Source organism: Gavia stellata, chromosome 14 (assembly GCF_030936135.1).
Source record: "Gavia stellata isolate bGavSte3 chromosome 14, bGavSte3.hap2, whole genome shotgun sequence".
NCBI classification, from domain to species: Eukaryota; Metazoa; Chordata; class Aves; order Gaviiformes; family Gaviidae; genus Gavia; species Gavia stellata.
The window spans coordinates 15,524,582-15,541,093 of NC_082607.1; the positions used below are offsets into that span (position 1 = coordinate 15,524,582).

At 36.7% G+C, this 16,512-nt stretch overlaps 1 protein-coding gene across 2 annotated transcripts in view; it reads left to right on the forward strand.

The window, feature by feature from the left end:
- Positions 1 to 16,512, forward strand: part of MTM1 (myotubularin 1) — a 47,451-nt gene that overhangs the window by 26,131 nt on the left and 4,808 nt on the right. For both annotated transcript variants that reach the window (XM_059824247.1, XM_059824248.1), the window contains exons 8-15: positions 1,578 to 1,661; positions 2,921 to 3,070; positions 4,849 to 5,037; positions 8,736 to 8,921; positions 9,967 to 10,173; positions 14,075 to 14,167; positions 15,029 to 15,142; positions 15,497 to 15,673. In XM_059824247.1, coding sequence (XP_059680230.1) covers positions 1,578 to 1,661; positions 2,921 to 3,070; positions 4,849 to 5,037; positions 8,736 to 8,921; positions 9,967 to 10,173; positions 14,075 to 14,167; positions 15,029 to 15,142; positions 15,497 to 15,673 — 1,200 coding nt within the window. The remainder of the gene's footprint in view (positions 1 to 1,577; positions 1,662 to 2,920; positions 3,071 to 4,848; positions 5,038 to 8,735; positions 8,922 to 9,966; positions 10,174 to 14,074; positions 14,168 to 15,028; positions 15,143 to 15,496; positions 15,674 to 16,512) is intronic.

Below are 16,512 nucleotides of genomic sequence, written 5' to 3' on the forward strand. Positions count from 1 at the left end.
CACTGAAGGCCTACCCCTTTAAAAACAGTGAAGACATTCAGAAAACACAAATTGGGAATGCATTGTTTACTTCTGCAAACTTGCCAATAAATGTACTAGCTCTAAAAAAACTGATTTAATTTAAAATTCCAGTTTCTGAAACTAGTGGGATAAAGTATCTTGTGTGAGCAGTAATGTCCTTTTAAAATACTTGTTGATTTGAAATACATGAGGAAAAAATGCCTCCTCCTTTTGGAGGGATTCAGTTTTGTGTTTTGATTAGAGCTGTTTACTGTTTAAACCATTGTAATATATTAGGCTAAACAGCATTTCTTTGAGCCATTAGGGTCTGCCTTTGTAAGATCTAAAGAAACCTCTGTCTGGGCCTGTGGTGCACTGGTGAAGCATTGCCTTACCTCTGTAGACATAATCATTGCACCTTAGAACCACGTTTTTTTTCTTCTTGCTTGCCAGGTTGTCTGCATTTCTGCTTAGTTCGGGTCTACGCCTATGAAAATTATGTCGATATGGGATGTTCAGTTTAGCATTCTATTTCTCCTTTTAATGTCTTTGAATAGCTAGGAGACTTCCAGCTTTTTTGTTACAAATGAGCTACGATGGACTCTTGAATGTTTTCTGCTCTGGCTGCTGTTGCTCAGTTAGCTCAGGACAACACATTCTCTTCTGCGTTTTCATTTTTTTTGAAACAACTTCGTTTCATGCTCCAGTTGGCATCTGAAGAATTCGTAAGCCACCAAAATCAATTTTCTCAGTGAAGGAGATTCTTAAAATAAACATTACTTTTGCTTTCATCATAAAGTGTAAAAACAAAACAAGGAAAAAGGGGTTAGTTAGGTAATACAGCCCAGTTGGAATTAGTTGAAAGGAGAAGGAAGCTAAAAGGTATGAGGAAGTTGTCAGAATTCTGGGTGAGGATGCTGTGCTGTATAAACAAGTCTTGAGAGTGAACAACAGAGCAAGAGAAAAGTAGATAGTGTAACCGGCTAACAACATATTTTGTTTCATTTTCAATGGCAACTTAATTTTCATGGAGTTTTACAGTAAACTGGATTTATGTTAGTAAGGACCAATTGGGGAGGGGATGCAAAAAGAACGCTGCTTCCTAATGGCAATGAATAGCAATTAAAACCTTTTTACACTTTCAATTTAGCATCTAATGTTCTATGTAGTAATTGCAGCTGTACCTATTGGAGAAATTTTGGTGAGAAGACAGCAATTTATTTGGTAAGGATGTGAAATACGGGAAATAAACTGATATAGACTATTTTAAAACATTTCAACCTCCTGACAGTAAAAAAAAAATCCAACAGTTTAAGCTTTGTAATTTTTATTATTTTGTCACTTTGTTTTAGCTATTGTCGCATTTTCATTATTTCATCAGCAGATCTGTATTGTTTGTTACTTCTTGCTCTTTGCTTTACAGTCATAAATATCAGATTTCAATGGAGAGAATGGGGCTGGTATGGAAAAGTCAGTCCTATTTTGTGATGGGCATTAGGGTATAACTGATGATGAGCCCTCATATTTGCCACTTTTGGTCAGAGTTTGTTGTAATAAGCTTCTTTTACACCCTACAGCTTTTTTTTGCCTTTGCAAATGAAGAAAAGTTCTCTGAAAATGGATGGATGGTGTACAATCCAATGTCCGAATACAGGAGACAAGTGAGTTATTAAAGTTGCAGTTGCCTGATGCTTTCATATCTGACAACTGACATGGAGGAATTGTTCTTTGTACATTTCTCTTATCAGCTCTTTTGAGGAGGGAGCTGAGAATGGGAGAAGATGGAAATACAACTTGAAAAAAAGTAAAGAAAAGAAAGAAAACACTGGAACCTTTAAAAAAAATAGAATGTCACAGGAAGGTAGTCTTTGCTTTTTGAAGGAAGTTATTGATAATTCTTACAATGTGCCGCTGTTAAGTGAGTAGGGGGTGGGGAGAATGTGCCAAATATGTAACTACAGTGTCTTAAATGTAGATTTAATTTGGTCTTTGATTTGGTCTACTTCTTCCTGAAGTGAAGGGCAAAAAAGAAAACGCCGCTTGTTTTAGAAACAGCATTGCTTTACAGAAGTTATTTATATGTCTGTCAGTATTCTACCTTGCTCTTTAGGTGATTTTGGAAAAATGTCAATGAAAGAGGATGATATGTTTAATTTTAAAATGTCTTTTAGACAATCTATTTTTTCTTCAAATATGACATGTTTTTTAAAAAAAACTTAAATAGCAAACAATAAGGACTTCCTTAGACTATTTTTTCCCCTCCATAGTTTTTTGGTTCAAGGTTTAGAGGCCTAAGACCCAAAAAACGTAAAATACAAACACCCACACAAACCCCACTGTGCATGTGTGGAGGGCTTATCAGTCTTTCTTAATTTCCTGGCTGCTGTTTGTGAAATGCCTTACTGAGCAGACTGCAACTAAAAGTTCTTGTTTCTCAATAACAAAGCTACCCCGAATCTTATTTTTAACTTGAGTTGTATCAGGCTACAGGGAGGAAAGGTTGAGATTAGACTTCCTCCCCCTGTCATCTCAGGACCATAGTGTCTTTTCAGCAGGCAAAAGGGAAAGGCAGAGATTGAGGGAGGAGAGAAGGCGATTTTCTTTCCTCAATCCCACAGTTAAAGAAATACATCTACTAGTTTAAATCACTGTTTTGAAACTTGTTGTAAGAACAGAATTGTGTATGTAAGAGTATATGAGATAGCTATGCAGTTGTTTAAGGCTGTGAATCCATCAGCAATGAGCTGTTTTGTGTGGTCTTGTAATCTTTTTTTCTTCTGTTGTTTTGAAACAGTACTGTAGTTAGGTTAAATCGGTAGGTTGTTGCCACCATGTGGCCATAATGTCATGTAAAATTCAAGAGCAGAATTATTATTTGTACAGCCAAAAATATATTGAAAAACTTTGTGTTCCATTTTAGGGACTGCCTAATGAACGGTGGCGAGTAACTTTTATTAATGAACATTACGGACTGTGTGACACCTATCCATCACTCTTAGTAGTGCCATATAATGCAACAGATGATGATCTCAAGAAAGTTGCTGCCTTTAGGTCCCGAAATAGAATCCCGGTGAGTATTACGTGATGAAAGTTACTTTATAGTGTAGCTAGTTTTACGTATGCATCCAAACAACTTTTTGCTGAACACGACACGGAGGATGCTTTTTTTGGAAGTGGTTACAGCAAAATAGTTTTGATTGGCTGGCAGTTTTTACTGCTTGAAACTAGTGTCTTGGCCAAGCCACACTTCCGTGTTCTTCCCCCACAACAAGCACCCATTCCAACTTCGTTGGTTTTAACTTGACTTTTCTAGTAACAACTGCCAGCATTGCAAATTCCCTTTTCTTAATGAAGTATGAACCTTAGACTGCCATCTGTACTAGTTTGTTGACTATTGTTGGATGCACATAAAAAGTGATAGCAAATGTTATCCTCTTGTAAGCAAACTGCATGGCATTTAAACATAGTTCCAATGGTCAGTCCTAAAATAAGACCTCATGCATAGTCTCTGTAGAGAATTCTTGGACTTTTTAGTCCTTTAAATTGGGCTGTGGAATTTAAGATGAACCCATTCAACTTTTTGGGTATACTTCTGTAACTAAAATTCTTTGAGGTGAGAGAATTTTTATGTATCAGCTCTTACAGCACTATAGAAAATATTAATTTCTATCATGATACAACCTGTTTTAACTAATATTCAATTTGGCAAACTCAGAAGAGGTGCTAGGTTCCTAGCCAGTATCAGAAAGCTGCCTTGAATCTCAGTTAATTTCAAACAGATGTGAAACTCAATTTGATAAATATTTATTAGATATGGTATTTACTGACAGGCTAGGCCTATAATTATAAATTTACTATATATATGTGTGTTTATATAATGTGTATAAATATATATATAGTGTGTATATAGTTCTTATAACCTAGCTGAATCTCCTCTGTCATCTCAAAATTCATGATAGGGCTTCTGTATGCCTGTATAGTGAGAGTAATTTCCTTGGTAATAGTAACTTTATTCTTGTCAGGACATAACCAGTCATACTCACCCATGCACACACTGACAGGTCTTGTTTCTAGATATACAACTAAGGGTTGTATTTCAGGAGTGAACACTTTCTGAGGATTTTTTTTTAACTCTGTTCTTTCACTCCGTAACCCACAACTTTTGGACTGGGTGAGAGTACTGTTTCTTAATACTCTTCCACAATGAAGTTGGAGCTTTTGCCTGCTTCTTGGGGTGCTTTTCTTTAATCCTTTGCACTGCAATCTGTTCCCTGGGCAGCTCACTATCTCTTGTCTGTGGTAAGTCCCCTTTGGCTGAGAAGAACAACAAAGGCAGCATGCATTCTGCTGCAGTGCCTCCTCTTTGTAAAGAGGGTTGAGGAACAAAATCTACGTTAAAGAGAAGGGGAAACATTCAAGATACTCCAGAAAGGTTCAACTTTCCTTCCTTATCTAAAAAAAGGGAAACGTTGTTCTTGTAGAATTGGAGCATCTTAGTCACCGTTTCTACAATGAGTTCATTATTCTGAATTGTTTCTTAGTTTCAGCAGGCATTGCTATGTTTGTTTCCAGTTTGCTTTTCAGAATTATTTATGCAATCTAAGACTTGTAGGAAAATAATAACATACACTGGATTATATAGGTAAGTATAATTTCAATAAGAGTTAAATATGTAAAATTTTATGAGACTAAAGTGGAAGCAGTTGAGGTGTCTGGGGATTATCTTTTGAAGAAATAAAAAGTGTTGATTTTCATATTATCTATTTTAAAGAATGTAACTTTAAAATTTAAGTTATGATTTTTTTAATAAATTTTATTTCTTCTGATGTGTTGTTGACCTGTGACTAGGTTCTGTCATGGATTCATCCAGAGACTCAAGCCGTTATTATGCGCTGCAGTCAACCCCTTGTTGGAATGAGTGGCAAGCGGAATAAAGATGATGAAAGATACCTTGATATCATCAGGGAGGCTAACGGGCAGATCTCAAAACTGACCATCTATGATGCTAGGCCCAATGTCAATGCAGTTGCGAACAAGGTAAACAGACGCTTAATAGTCTTACTTGTGAAAGTGGGTGGGAAGGAGAATTAGCTTGAAGTTTTCTGTGAGGAGATTTTAGGGAACAGTAGTAATCTTAATGTAGATAAATGTACATAATCAAGTATATATTTACATAATCAAATTCTGAGGCTCAAGGACATGAGTGCCTAAAGTAGGTCATAAGCAGGGTTTCAGGACCATATGTGAATTTCCAGACACGCTTTACCCTGTCTGTTATCAGTCAAGCACAGATCTTAGTATGGGACTGAAATCAGATATGATAACATCTACATCACAGTGCAGAGTGTAGGCTGAGCTACAGAGCATATCCTCTGTTGGAATGACATGCCACCTCTGTGCAAGCCACAGCTCTTGCTTCATATCTTCTGGGAAGATTCTATTCTGGGAAAATTCTATCCTGGAAAGGCTCTGTGCATAAAGCCAAGCCCACTGATAGGCATCCTTTGTTTGGTTCTTTCTAACCATTACATGAGCTACTTCAGACCTATCCAAGCATGCAGCAAATAAAGAGAAAGTGATGAATAAGTTAATTTGGGGGGTTGCACCCTAAACAGCAGTATGGGTATGATCTTGGATACCTAGATACCTGTTCTTCCCTAGGTGCCCGTAGTTGGTAAGTGCAGTAACGGAACTAGTGTTTCCATCTGGCAAAGTGACCATTTCTTTGCTAATCTGCGATCAAAGCCTAAATGGGATCAGAATCATAGAACAGCCCAGGTTGGAAGGGACCTTGAAAGATCATCTGGTCCAACCTTTCAAGAGAAAAAGGTGTCCCTGTGCCTTGATTTCCCCTCTGCCCCCCTCAACTCTGGTGAGGACCAGATTGTTCAGACATACTCAAATAATGCCAGTCACAGCATGTCAGTGTTGCATTTGGCATAGAGCACAGCAGACGTAGATGTGCTCCATATTTATATGAAAAGCCTAGCTAAGGAGAGGTGGAGAAGGATACAAGTTTAATGCTTTCTTCATATGAGAATGTACCAACTGCACTCCCTTCATGTCTAGGATAGTCCCTTACCCACTGAACTTCAAGCACAAGTGAAGTGGACACGCTCTGCAGTACTTCCTAGTGAAGTTGTGCATCTGCACGGCAATGAGTAGGAGAGATACGAGCTCAAGAGGGTTTCAGACCTTAGTGAAATGATGAGTGGGCTTATCTGGGAGAGAAGGAATTTTAGCTTCTGAATAGTTTTTTGGCGCAAAATGAACACTAATTTAGTGGAATGAGTCCTCTTCGATGTTTGTGCTGAAAGGAATATGAAATGGTAAAACTTGTTTGCCTCTAGGAGATTTATATGTAACAAATGTTAAGTTGCTTCAGAATTCGAGAGAGACAATCGTGTTAGTGTTTTGCTCTGTGCAACTTAAGTGCACGCATCTATACTTTTACAGCCGTCTTGTCTATAATGGAGAATATAACTTATTAAGCAAGAAATAAGGCTTTTTTTTTAATAGCAGACATTCTTTCAGAGACTCTATCTTAGGGGCTGTTTGGCTAGGTTTTAATCTGATGGTTTGTATTTTGAGGGTCTGCCTCAATTGCTTGCATTTTACTCTACAAATTGCATTATCCTCTGCACACTGAATTCTTATGGGTGAACAAAACATGTAATCCTTCTGTTTGCCTTGTGGAAGGAATGTCAATTCTTACATTAACTTAATTTTTTCCCCAGTTATTGGACAAACTCAAATTTTTACCTATTTGTTTCAAAGATGTATTATGGCCAAACTTTATACACACATGCTTATTGAAGTATGAAGCCCAGTTTTGGGCTTTTTTAAATGTTCTGTGTAGTTCACCCATGTGTTTTAATTAACTCCTGATATGTCTGAATATGAAATAATCATAGCAGTAAAAGCGGTAGGGTGCGTTTCTGGGTCTGAAGGACAATGACATACAGAGTGCAAGCCAGTGTTGATCAGCACTGAAAAAAGTTTTCTCGAACAGCTGTGGAGATTGGTATAAGCAAAATCTTGGGCTGCGCTACTCATGCATTCCTGTGTTCTTTGTACATAGGTCAAGACCACACATTGGTAGGAGTTGCAGCAGCCCTGATGCTAAAATTACAATCATTCCTCATTAGGACTTCATAATACTCAAACGAAAGAGAAAAATAGAATCATTACTACTTTTAGTGCAAAGCCTGGCAGCTCTGAGAATACCCCCACATCTGAGGAAGGAGGTAGAGAGCATAGAATAGACATACTGTGCTACTATACAGCAATGTAGGTGGTACTAATGGGGAAAGGCTATACGGTACTTTAGGTTGTTGTCTGATGTGTAGTTGGTGGCTGTAATGGCTTCTAAAGGCAAAATTTATTTATCACAATTCATGGCATGACATGTTTTTGCTGTCTGCAGGAAATGTTGCGATTTTGCAGCTGTCTTTGGAAAACTTAATCAGTGGTACTGTGTCCTAAAATATGTGTGGTTTTTCTGCTTCCTTTTGTGACCAGGCACATCCTCTGCTGTGGTGGTGATTAAATGTTTTAAGAGAGCAGCAGTAGAATAGACTTGCTGCTCATGTGGCTCTTTAATTTCTTAATGATCTAAATACATGTCTAGTCTTCAGCAATAAAATCTAATATTAGAAAAGTTACTTTAAAGTAAACTTTAATGTTATTACTCATCTACTTCTTAGAGGCAGAATCTAAGATTCTTGAACTTAATTCTTAAATGAAACATAGCTTATTCTTAACTGAACTCTTAAATTTAATTTTACTTGGACAAACACTTTATCATTTTTACCTATTTCAATATCAGTTCAATTTTAATAGTAAATAACTAGGCAGTTTAAACACTGGAAAGTTTTAATTTGTTTTGGTAGCAAGTTTGCACTGATAAACTTGAGATTTGCTCTCTTTTGAATTAATGGTGTAAAGAAACAGACAAATCCTTTTGACTGAATTTCTTTCTAATTGGTAAAAAACAAAGAAACAAAGAAATGAGCAATTTTAGTCCCTGGAAGTGCTGATCTAGTATGTTATGAGTAATTGCTGTTTTGTGTGGTGTACTTTACATTTTAATTTAACCTTAATAATCTGTCTAGGAAGTAAGTTGATTTCTTTTGTATTCAGAATCATGAGCTTGTTTAATCCTTGGTGGGAAAGTGAACATAAATGAAGAAAAGAATATTGACATTGTAATGTCAGTTGGTCAAGGAAAAGGTGTTTCCACCATGAATCTCAAAACTAATTAGGAAGGTACAAATGTCTTTTTATTCTCAAAGCAGTCTGAGTCCTGACTGATGCGATGCTGGCCCACTGTCCCTTGCCTGGCTAGTTTAATCCTATTCGAAGGTCTCCAGGCCCAACAGTACAAACAACCTTTTACTGTTAATCTAAAATAATTAATTTTCCTGTTTAGGATTACTCCCTTAAGGTTTTGAAAGGAACTAGGCTACCTGGTGCAACCTGAATGTCTTTCTGGCCATGTGCTATACTTAATACACTTTGTCCTTTTGGACAAAGGAAAGCCTCCAAGTATTCTCCAGCATTTGCCCCTCCAAAGCTTGTATCTGAGACTGACGTTTTAAACAAGCAACTAAGATTATATGTTGCCCAACTATAAAATAAAGTATAAATAAAATCCAGTCCCTTCTTGCTCTGTTGAAAAGCTGCTACAGCAGTGTATATATGACTAAAGTTAATTTTAGGTGTCTTGTTTGTAGGCAACTGGGGGAGGATATGAAAGTGAAGATGCGTATCCCAATGCAGAACTTTTCTTCTTGGACATTCATAATATTCATGTCATGCGGGAATCTTTGAAGAAGTTGAAGGACATTGTTTATCCTCATGTGGAAGAATCACACTGGTTGTCGAGTCTGGAATCAACCCATTGGTTAGAACATATAAAGGTAACTTTTTGCTGTTTGTTTGAAATAATGTTTGTCCAAATCTGTCATATCAGACTTGCTTTCTTTGCTAGACTTTGAGACAGTCCTGATATGGAACACATCAAACTACTTGGACTACAAAACCAGCATCACTGAGTGTTGGCTTTTTGCTGACTAGCCTTAGAATATGTTATGAGGTATCATTACTAAGCAACAGTAGGTGAAATTCAACATTTATTGTCTGCCTCAAGTCAAATGTCAGTCTTTAACAGAGGAATGCATTGTTAATCTGATTGTCTTTACATGTGAGAACTGATTTATTTTGGTTTCTAGCAATGCAGGACTACAGGTAACTGTAGGATTAGTAATTACTTTAGTTATCAGTATGTATGTGACTTTATTTTGTGAATTATGCTTTTGTAAATAAATCTTGTGAATTTATTTGTAAATTTTGTAATTTTCATCTTGTAGCACAGGTAAAATACTTAAACTGGTAATTCACCAGTGTTCTTACTAGTGGACCTTTGAACCTTTTGCCTCAAGTACAGTTGTGCAAAAGTATTTAGAGTATTATGTAATGAATCCTATTTAATAAAATTTTCATTTTAAGTTAATATTTGGAAAATAAGCATATTAAAAGGGTACAAGTTCCTTTTTCCAACAACTGAGATATTTCAGTAATTTAGTTCAAAGAAAGGAGCCAAATGAAATCCAGATTTTCTTACAGAGTATATCCTATGGTAAATCCTCTCTCTCTTTAAAAAAGAAGCTTATGTTCTTTGGTTTATCAAGGTTACTGTTTTCTGCCCTATTTTTTAAGAATTTGCTGTAAGATGAATTAGATCTTACTAAGGGATTAGGGAACCAATCTGCTTCTCTGTTTCTATACAAGAAATTTATTTGATCTCCTAGAAAATTCTTTTCCAATTAACTACACCATGCTCTTCAGGTCTTTTAATGGAAACAGTATCAATTTAGATACTGTATAGATATGAAGAAATCAATTTATTTTTGTTAGAATGGTAACACTAATCTGTGTTATTTGGTGTCTGTTCCTCTTTGCTAGCTTGTCTTGACAGGAGCTATTCAAGTGGCAGACAAGGTATCCTCAGGAAGGAGCTCTGTGTTGGTTCACTGCAGTGATGGCTGGGACCGGACAGCACAGCTAACGTCGCTGGCCATGTTGATGCTAGACAGCTACTACAGAACAATTGAAGGCTTTGAAGTTCTGGTGCAAAAAGAGTGGATCAGCTTTGGACACAAATTTGCATCGGTAAGAATTAGGAGATAATTGCAAGGACCATGCAACATTAACATTCTAAAAAGCTTTTAATGTTAAACTACTATTGTGTAACGGTTTGATAATTCTCTTCATTATTTTGGAATTCTGCTTTAAAACATTTCCAGGTAAATCTGAGCAGAGCTTTTGTTTTTGGACCTGTTTGGTTAATATTTTTTTGCTATTCTTTCTCCAAGAACTCATATTTTGTCCTTTACGCCCTTTTAAAAACACAGAATTGCTAGGGTTACTGTGGTTATTGAGCAAAGAAAATGAGAATGCAGAAAAATTATGTCCTCCCAAACTTTTCAGAAGAAGACCTAATAAGGTTGGGATATAAGGCTTCTCCCTCGCCCTCCTTTTGGACTATTTTGAATGTCACGAGAGGCAGACAAATGAGTCTGGCCAATGTCTTTTAGGTGATGTTTTGAATGCTTCTTCCCAAATTCCCAAGTTCTAAACTTGTCATAATAGCTCTCAAGAGGCTGTCACTGGTAATACTGGCTGCAGGTGTCTTCTGGATGCTTAAAAGGTTAAGTAGAAATTGTCTATAGCAAGTCCTTAATATCCTACCCATATATAATGCAAAGTCAAGGGTGTTTGTGTTAGGAAACTTTTCAGATTCTTAGTAGAACTTCTCTTAAATTTGGCAGCTAACCATTTAACCAGGAGATCTATATGAGGAACCTGGAGAAGCAGAACAGGTTGCCAGGGAGAGTGTGCTGGGATATGTAAACATAAAACATAAGTTGGGAGCTTTACAACAGTGTTACTTGTTGATGCTGAACCTTGTCATTCACAGTAAGAATTTTTCACACCTTCAGTAGAAGTTATTTGCACAGACAGTTTGTCCCTAGTGGAATATTCTAAAGATATTACTTAATATTGCTAAAATTGGGAAAATAGGCAATCTGGAAAAATAAAGAAATGGAAAAATACACCTATGTGTGTATTTCATGCCCATTTGACATTTGCAAGAGTGTCTCAGTCATTTGGAAATTCATGTATAGCTACTCAGCATGAATCACCGCACCATTTAAGTGTGCGTGTAGGCTGTGGCAGTCTTTGATCTGACATTCTAAAGGTGCTTTGAGGCTTAGGAGATTTCCATTTTGATTGTTGGGAGTGATATCTGCTGTAGTCCAGGTTTTTGTGTACTTACCTGTAGTCTTCTAGTAGTGATGTGTTATATAAACCTTTGAAGTAGTCTGTCTTGGTACAGCCAAAGGAAAACACTGAGTTACCTTTTTTTTTTGTATTTTTAGAAAATGTTATAGTCATGATGTAGATAAAATGAGATTCTATAACTAGGAGACTTGTAGTCTAGCGCATATGTTATAGTTTAACACAAGCTTAAAAAGAGAGGTCTGTGTCCTTCACCATTATGAATACAAATAGTCTATGATTCTTTTTATTAAACCGTTAATTTTAGTTTGAGTAATCAAAGGAGTTTGTTCTCTCTCAACAGATAGTTTTTCTCCTATTACTGAGGTAGGACTTTTACACCCCTTCCAGATGACTAGCTCAGTCCACTGGTTCATCTCTGACAACGTAGCAGCAATAAGGGTGATTTAAATAACTTGCTTTTGCTTAAACTACTATTTTATTTTCCCAGCTTGCTCACTCAAGTAGTAATCTTTGGAAATGGTTGAAGCCACTCTCCTTTAGCCATCTGCTGTTTTCTGAGAGTACCGTATAGTTTGATTTGATGGGTTGTTTAGTTTATAGTGAAGGGTCTGGAGCACAAGTCCTATGAGGAGCGGCTGAGGGAACTGGGGTTGTTTAGTCTGCAGAAAAGGAGGCCAAGGGGAGACCTTACTGCTCTCTACAACTGCCTGAAAGGGGGTTGCAGAGAGGTGGGTGTCGGTCTCTTTTCCCAAGTAACAAGTGATAGGACAAGAAGGAACAGCCTCAAGTTGTGCCAGGGGAGGTTTAGATTGGATATTAGGAAAAATTTATTCACTGAAAGGGTTGTCAAGCACTGGAACAGGCTGTCCAGGGAAGTGGTTAAGTCACCATCCCTGGAGGTATTTAGAAGATGTGTAGATGTGGTGCTTAGGGACATGGTTTAGGGGTAGACTTGGCCAAGTTAGGTCTTGATGGGTCTTTTCCAACCTAAATGATTCGGTGATTCTAGTGAAGGTAGTCCTTTTCTGGAGTGTTCTGTAGAATTAAAACTGATAATGCAAGCAGAAAATATTTTGATAATATGTGCTCTGTTTTAGTTTAGTAATTATTTGATAGAACTGTGAGTTTTAATAGCGAGGACTGGACACTTCAGTGCAGTTAGCATTTCGTGAACCTCATCTCTGGAACTATTGCTGTCACGCCTTCCTTCAAGTGAGGAGTTGGAGAAGAGTAGGGTGTTTCTTATATTGTCTGGGTTTGAGCAAGCTTCATGTTTTCATGATACTAGGGTTGCAATTTGGATGTTTTAATAACAAATAACTAAATAGTAGACTACTTAATAGTTCCTCTCTGTATTTTCCATCTAATGACACGCACAATGGTTCTTTGTTGAAAAGGAATTCCCTACCCCAGCTTTTCTATCTATAGTGAACTTAGTGCACTATCCAGGTGATAAAATTGCTTGGTATGTGGAATGTCATTCTAATCATGCATTCTAATATAAGAAATATGAGACATAGACATAATTATAGATGGAAAATACTCAGACATCCTAAAACTGCTAACCACAGTGAAAGTGGAAGGACTTTCACTCCTTACTGAACACATGTATGACTCTGTTAACAGATACCATGTATTTTAAACCATGAAAACTGGAGAGCAAGGAGGCCAATTTGTCTTCCCTGTAGTGCTTTTCTCGTCATTTGCTACTGCTGACTGAGTTAGTCATGATCCCTCATCTCCCTCTATTTCCTGCCATTCATTTCTATTACTTTAAACTATCTTGCAAATCATTGTACAGAGTAGTGTACTGGTTTTATCATTTTTCACATCCTTAAGACATTAAGCCTGCTATCTTACACGCAGATAGACAACATCTTAGTTCAACATACATGCTCTTCTTTTGTCTCCTCCAGGCAAGTATATTCAAGCAGAATTATGGAGTTAACAGAATCTCTTTTCTCTGCATCTCTTATCTGTTCTCAGCTATCAAATGTGAAAAGGAAGGCAACAGCTTTTACCAAAACTACTTTTTGTCTGTGGGAAGAATTCCTTTAATTGTTACTTTGGACTCCTCAGAATAAGCAGCTCACCCAAACTTTAAAAACGTGCGTTAATTTTCTGTCAAGAACATGAACGTTTCTTTGAGCTCGCTCATGTTCACTGTCTACCTCAAGGTGAATCTTTAGGTTCAAGTGTGGAGGGGGAAGAGCAGAATCTGTGTGGATAGGGCTTAAATTACAAAAGAAGACAAAGTATATAACTTGGCTTTTGAGAAACTTTTTATGTAAAAACAGTTCAAAATGTGTCTTGATTATTTGCAAAGTAATGGATGCTTTATCAGTTCTACTTTTTCCAGTAACTAGCAGGTTTTTATAACAGGACCAATTATTACTTCGGAATTCTTCTCAGACATCTTTCGAATGGCTTTGCAGTATTTCTGTATATCCGAATCTCTCCTCCTTGTTGCAATAAATAATTTTTGAAATCATAAGAACAGGTTGCTCTATTAGAGAACCATTGATATGGTAGTGCAAAATAAGAAACCATGTCTATTGGAATTTTTCTCAGACATCTTTGGAACATCTTTGCAGTATTTCTGTATATCTGAATCTCTCCTTCTTGGTGCAGTAACTACTTTTGAAATCATAAGAGCAGGTTGCTCTATTACAGAAGCATTAATATTTTAGTGCAAAATAAGAACAATGTGTATTGGCCATAAAATAGACTGTTTTGGTTAACAGGAGGCTGTATTGCTTCATTTCAGAGAATAGGCCATGGTGATAAAAATCATGCTGATGCAGACAGATCACCCATCTTTCTCCAGTTTATTGATTGTGTGTGGCAGATGTCTAAACAGGTATGTTACATCATTCTTCAGAAGGTAACATTGTTAAGAGATTACTGAATTAAAAACCTAGATATTTTTTTTTTAATATTTGGAGAAGATGGTGTACCCCTCTACTCTGACACTGTAGTCAAAAAGAGTATTTACTTTTAAACCATACCATATCTCTATGCTGTTTCTAGAAGTGGTATACAAGCTGTAGTTATGTTGCTTAATATGGTATTGGTTATGCATGCAAGGCCAGTTTGTCTTGGATATGGGCTTCTCAGAAACATATTGAGAGATGTGACCCAGCAGAATGCTTTTAGAGGAATTGCATCCAACTATCTTAATAGGGTCTGTTGTTTCATTTCACCATTTTTGTGCAGCTGCCCCTTGAACTACAGGGACAAATGTTGTTTTGTCAAAGCTTGAAAAGGAAGCTTGGGAGCTTTTGAGAGCTGTGATTTAAATGTATTTTCAATAAGTAATGAAATAAGGCAGCAAACTTAGTCCATTTAGGGCCAAGGATTAGGAGCTAAACCCTTATTTTCACGTATGGCGCTGCGCTATAAAGAGTTGCACTATGGATATCTTATTCTGTCTTGCTGAAAAAATGTAACTGTAACCATTCTGTATTTTATTCTTTTTTGTAGAAATTAAAGGCAGTTAGAACATCTTGAAGAGTTCTTTTCAGTGACTAGTTTGAGGAAGTTGAACACCACATGTCATCTGAACACTTACTCTGCTATAAAGTAGATGAAAGTATTATCTTAAAAATTATTTGTAGATATATTCAGGCTTCTAAATCCGCCTTTAGCCTCTTAACCAGGGCATGTGTACATCTCCCTGCTTTTACGATGTAAAGAACGAATTTGTCTTTTCTGTTTTTAGTTTCCTACGGCCTTTGAATTCAATGAGCAGTTATTGATTACAATCCTGGATCACTTGTACAGCTGCCGGTTTGGTACTTTCTTGTATAACAGTGAGTCTCTTAGAGAAAGAGAGGTTAGTCAAACCACTGTTTGTTTAATTGTATTGCTATCTTGACTCTAGATGATTACAAAAAGTTTTGGTTGTATTATATTTGGTTATATTCCTTGTATGACAGTGGTTTTGAGCTGGCTTTATTCTCGTTGTAGAGTAATTGCATGGTAAATTCCTTGGTTTTGGTAGCTTAAAGACTATGCAGTCACTAAAATACTTGTCAAGTGCTGGTTTCAGAATATTTCTAATACAGTAACTTATTATGCTTCTAAGTAAATCAGAAGTGTATTAATTTTAGAATGTAACCATGGCTTTTATGATGGATTTCCTGATTTTGTGCAAATATTTACTGTTATTATTTCAATTTCATTTTAGAAAGTGACTGAGAAAACATTATCATTATGGTCTTTGATAAACAGTGAAAAATCTAAATACACCAATCCTTTTTATACTAAAGAGCTAAATCGAGCACTCTATCCGGTAGCCAGTATGCGTCATTTAGAGCTCTGGGTCAATTACTACATCAGGTGGAACCCAAGAATTCGGCAACAAGTAAGTAAATTCTCTATAACGTACAAAATGCTTTTAGACTTCGGAGGTAGGATTTTGTGTCATGACTGACTAGTAGAATAGTACCTGTAATCTGTTCAGGTTTTTAATACTGTATTTGTAAAGATGGAGAAAAAAGGTGAAAATTATTACTCAGTTCTCTTGTTCTTTTTTGTTATTTTTGCCTCACTCAGCTCTTCTCAGAACACTGAGCTTATTTCACTGCTTAGTATTAAGCCATCCGCAAGCTCTTTCTAGCCCCTTTTCTTGGGGACAGGGCTGGGGCATTTTTTAAGGGCATTTGATGCTACTAAAGGGTGAATGACAACACTTAGAAATAGGGTTTACTGATCCCTGAAGAGTTAGGGCATTAGCATCACAAACACGCTTAGCTGCATTTGCTTAGTCTTTCTCCTTTTTCTGAGAGACTGTGTGAAGTCTTTTACAAATTAAGATGACCTATTCGGTCCTTTGTCTTTCAAAACTTCTATTTGTATTGATGGCTTATGGCAAGATATTTTTTTGTGTAACTTTAACCCAACATTGTTTATACTGTGTAACTGTTGGATGAAAGCTGTTACTGAAAATTACACAAGTGAATCAGATTGGAAGCCCAGAAAAGCTTTTATCAAGTTGCACATAGTTCAGTTCTGTATTTAATATATGGATGCTGAATGTTTGTTACAATCTTGCTAGAAATCTCAGCAATGTGGTATGTAAAGATAGTGTACAGAGACTTACTTGTCCTTCTTAACAAGTTGTGGAGTTTTGAGTAGGAACAGATAGAGGAGCAATTTCTTTGACAGAAGCAGTCTTCACAATCCAGCCCCTAGAATGAATCA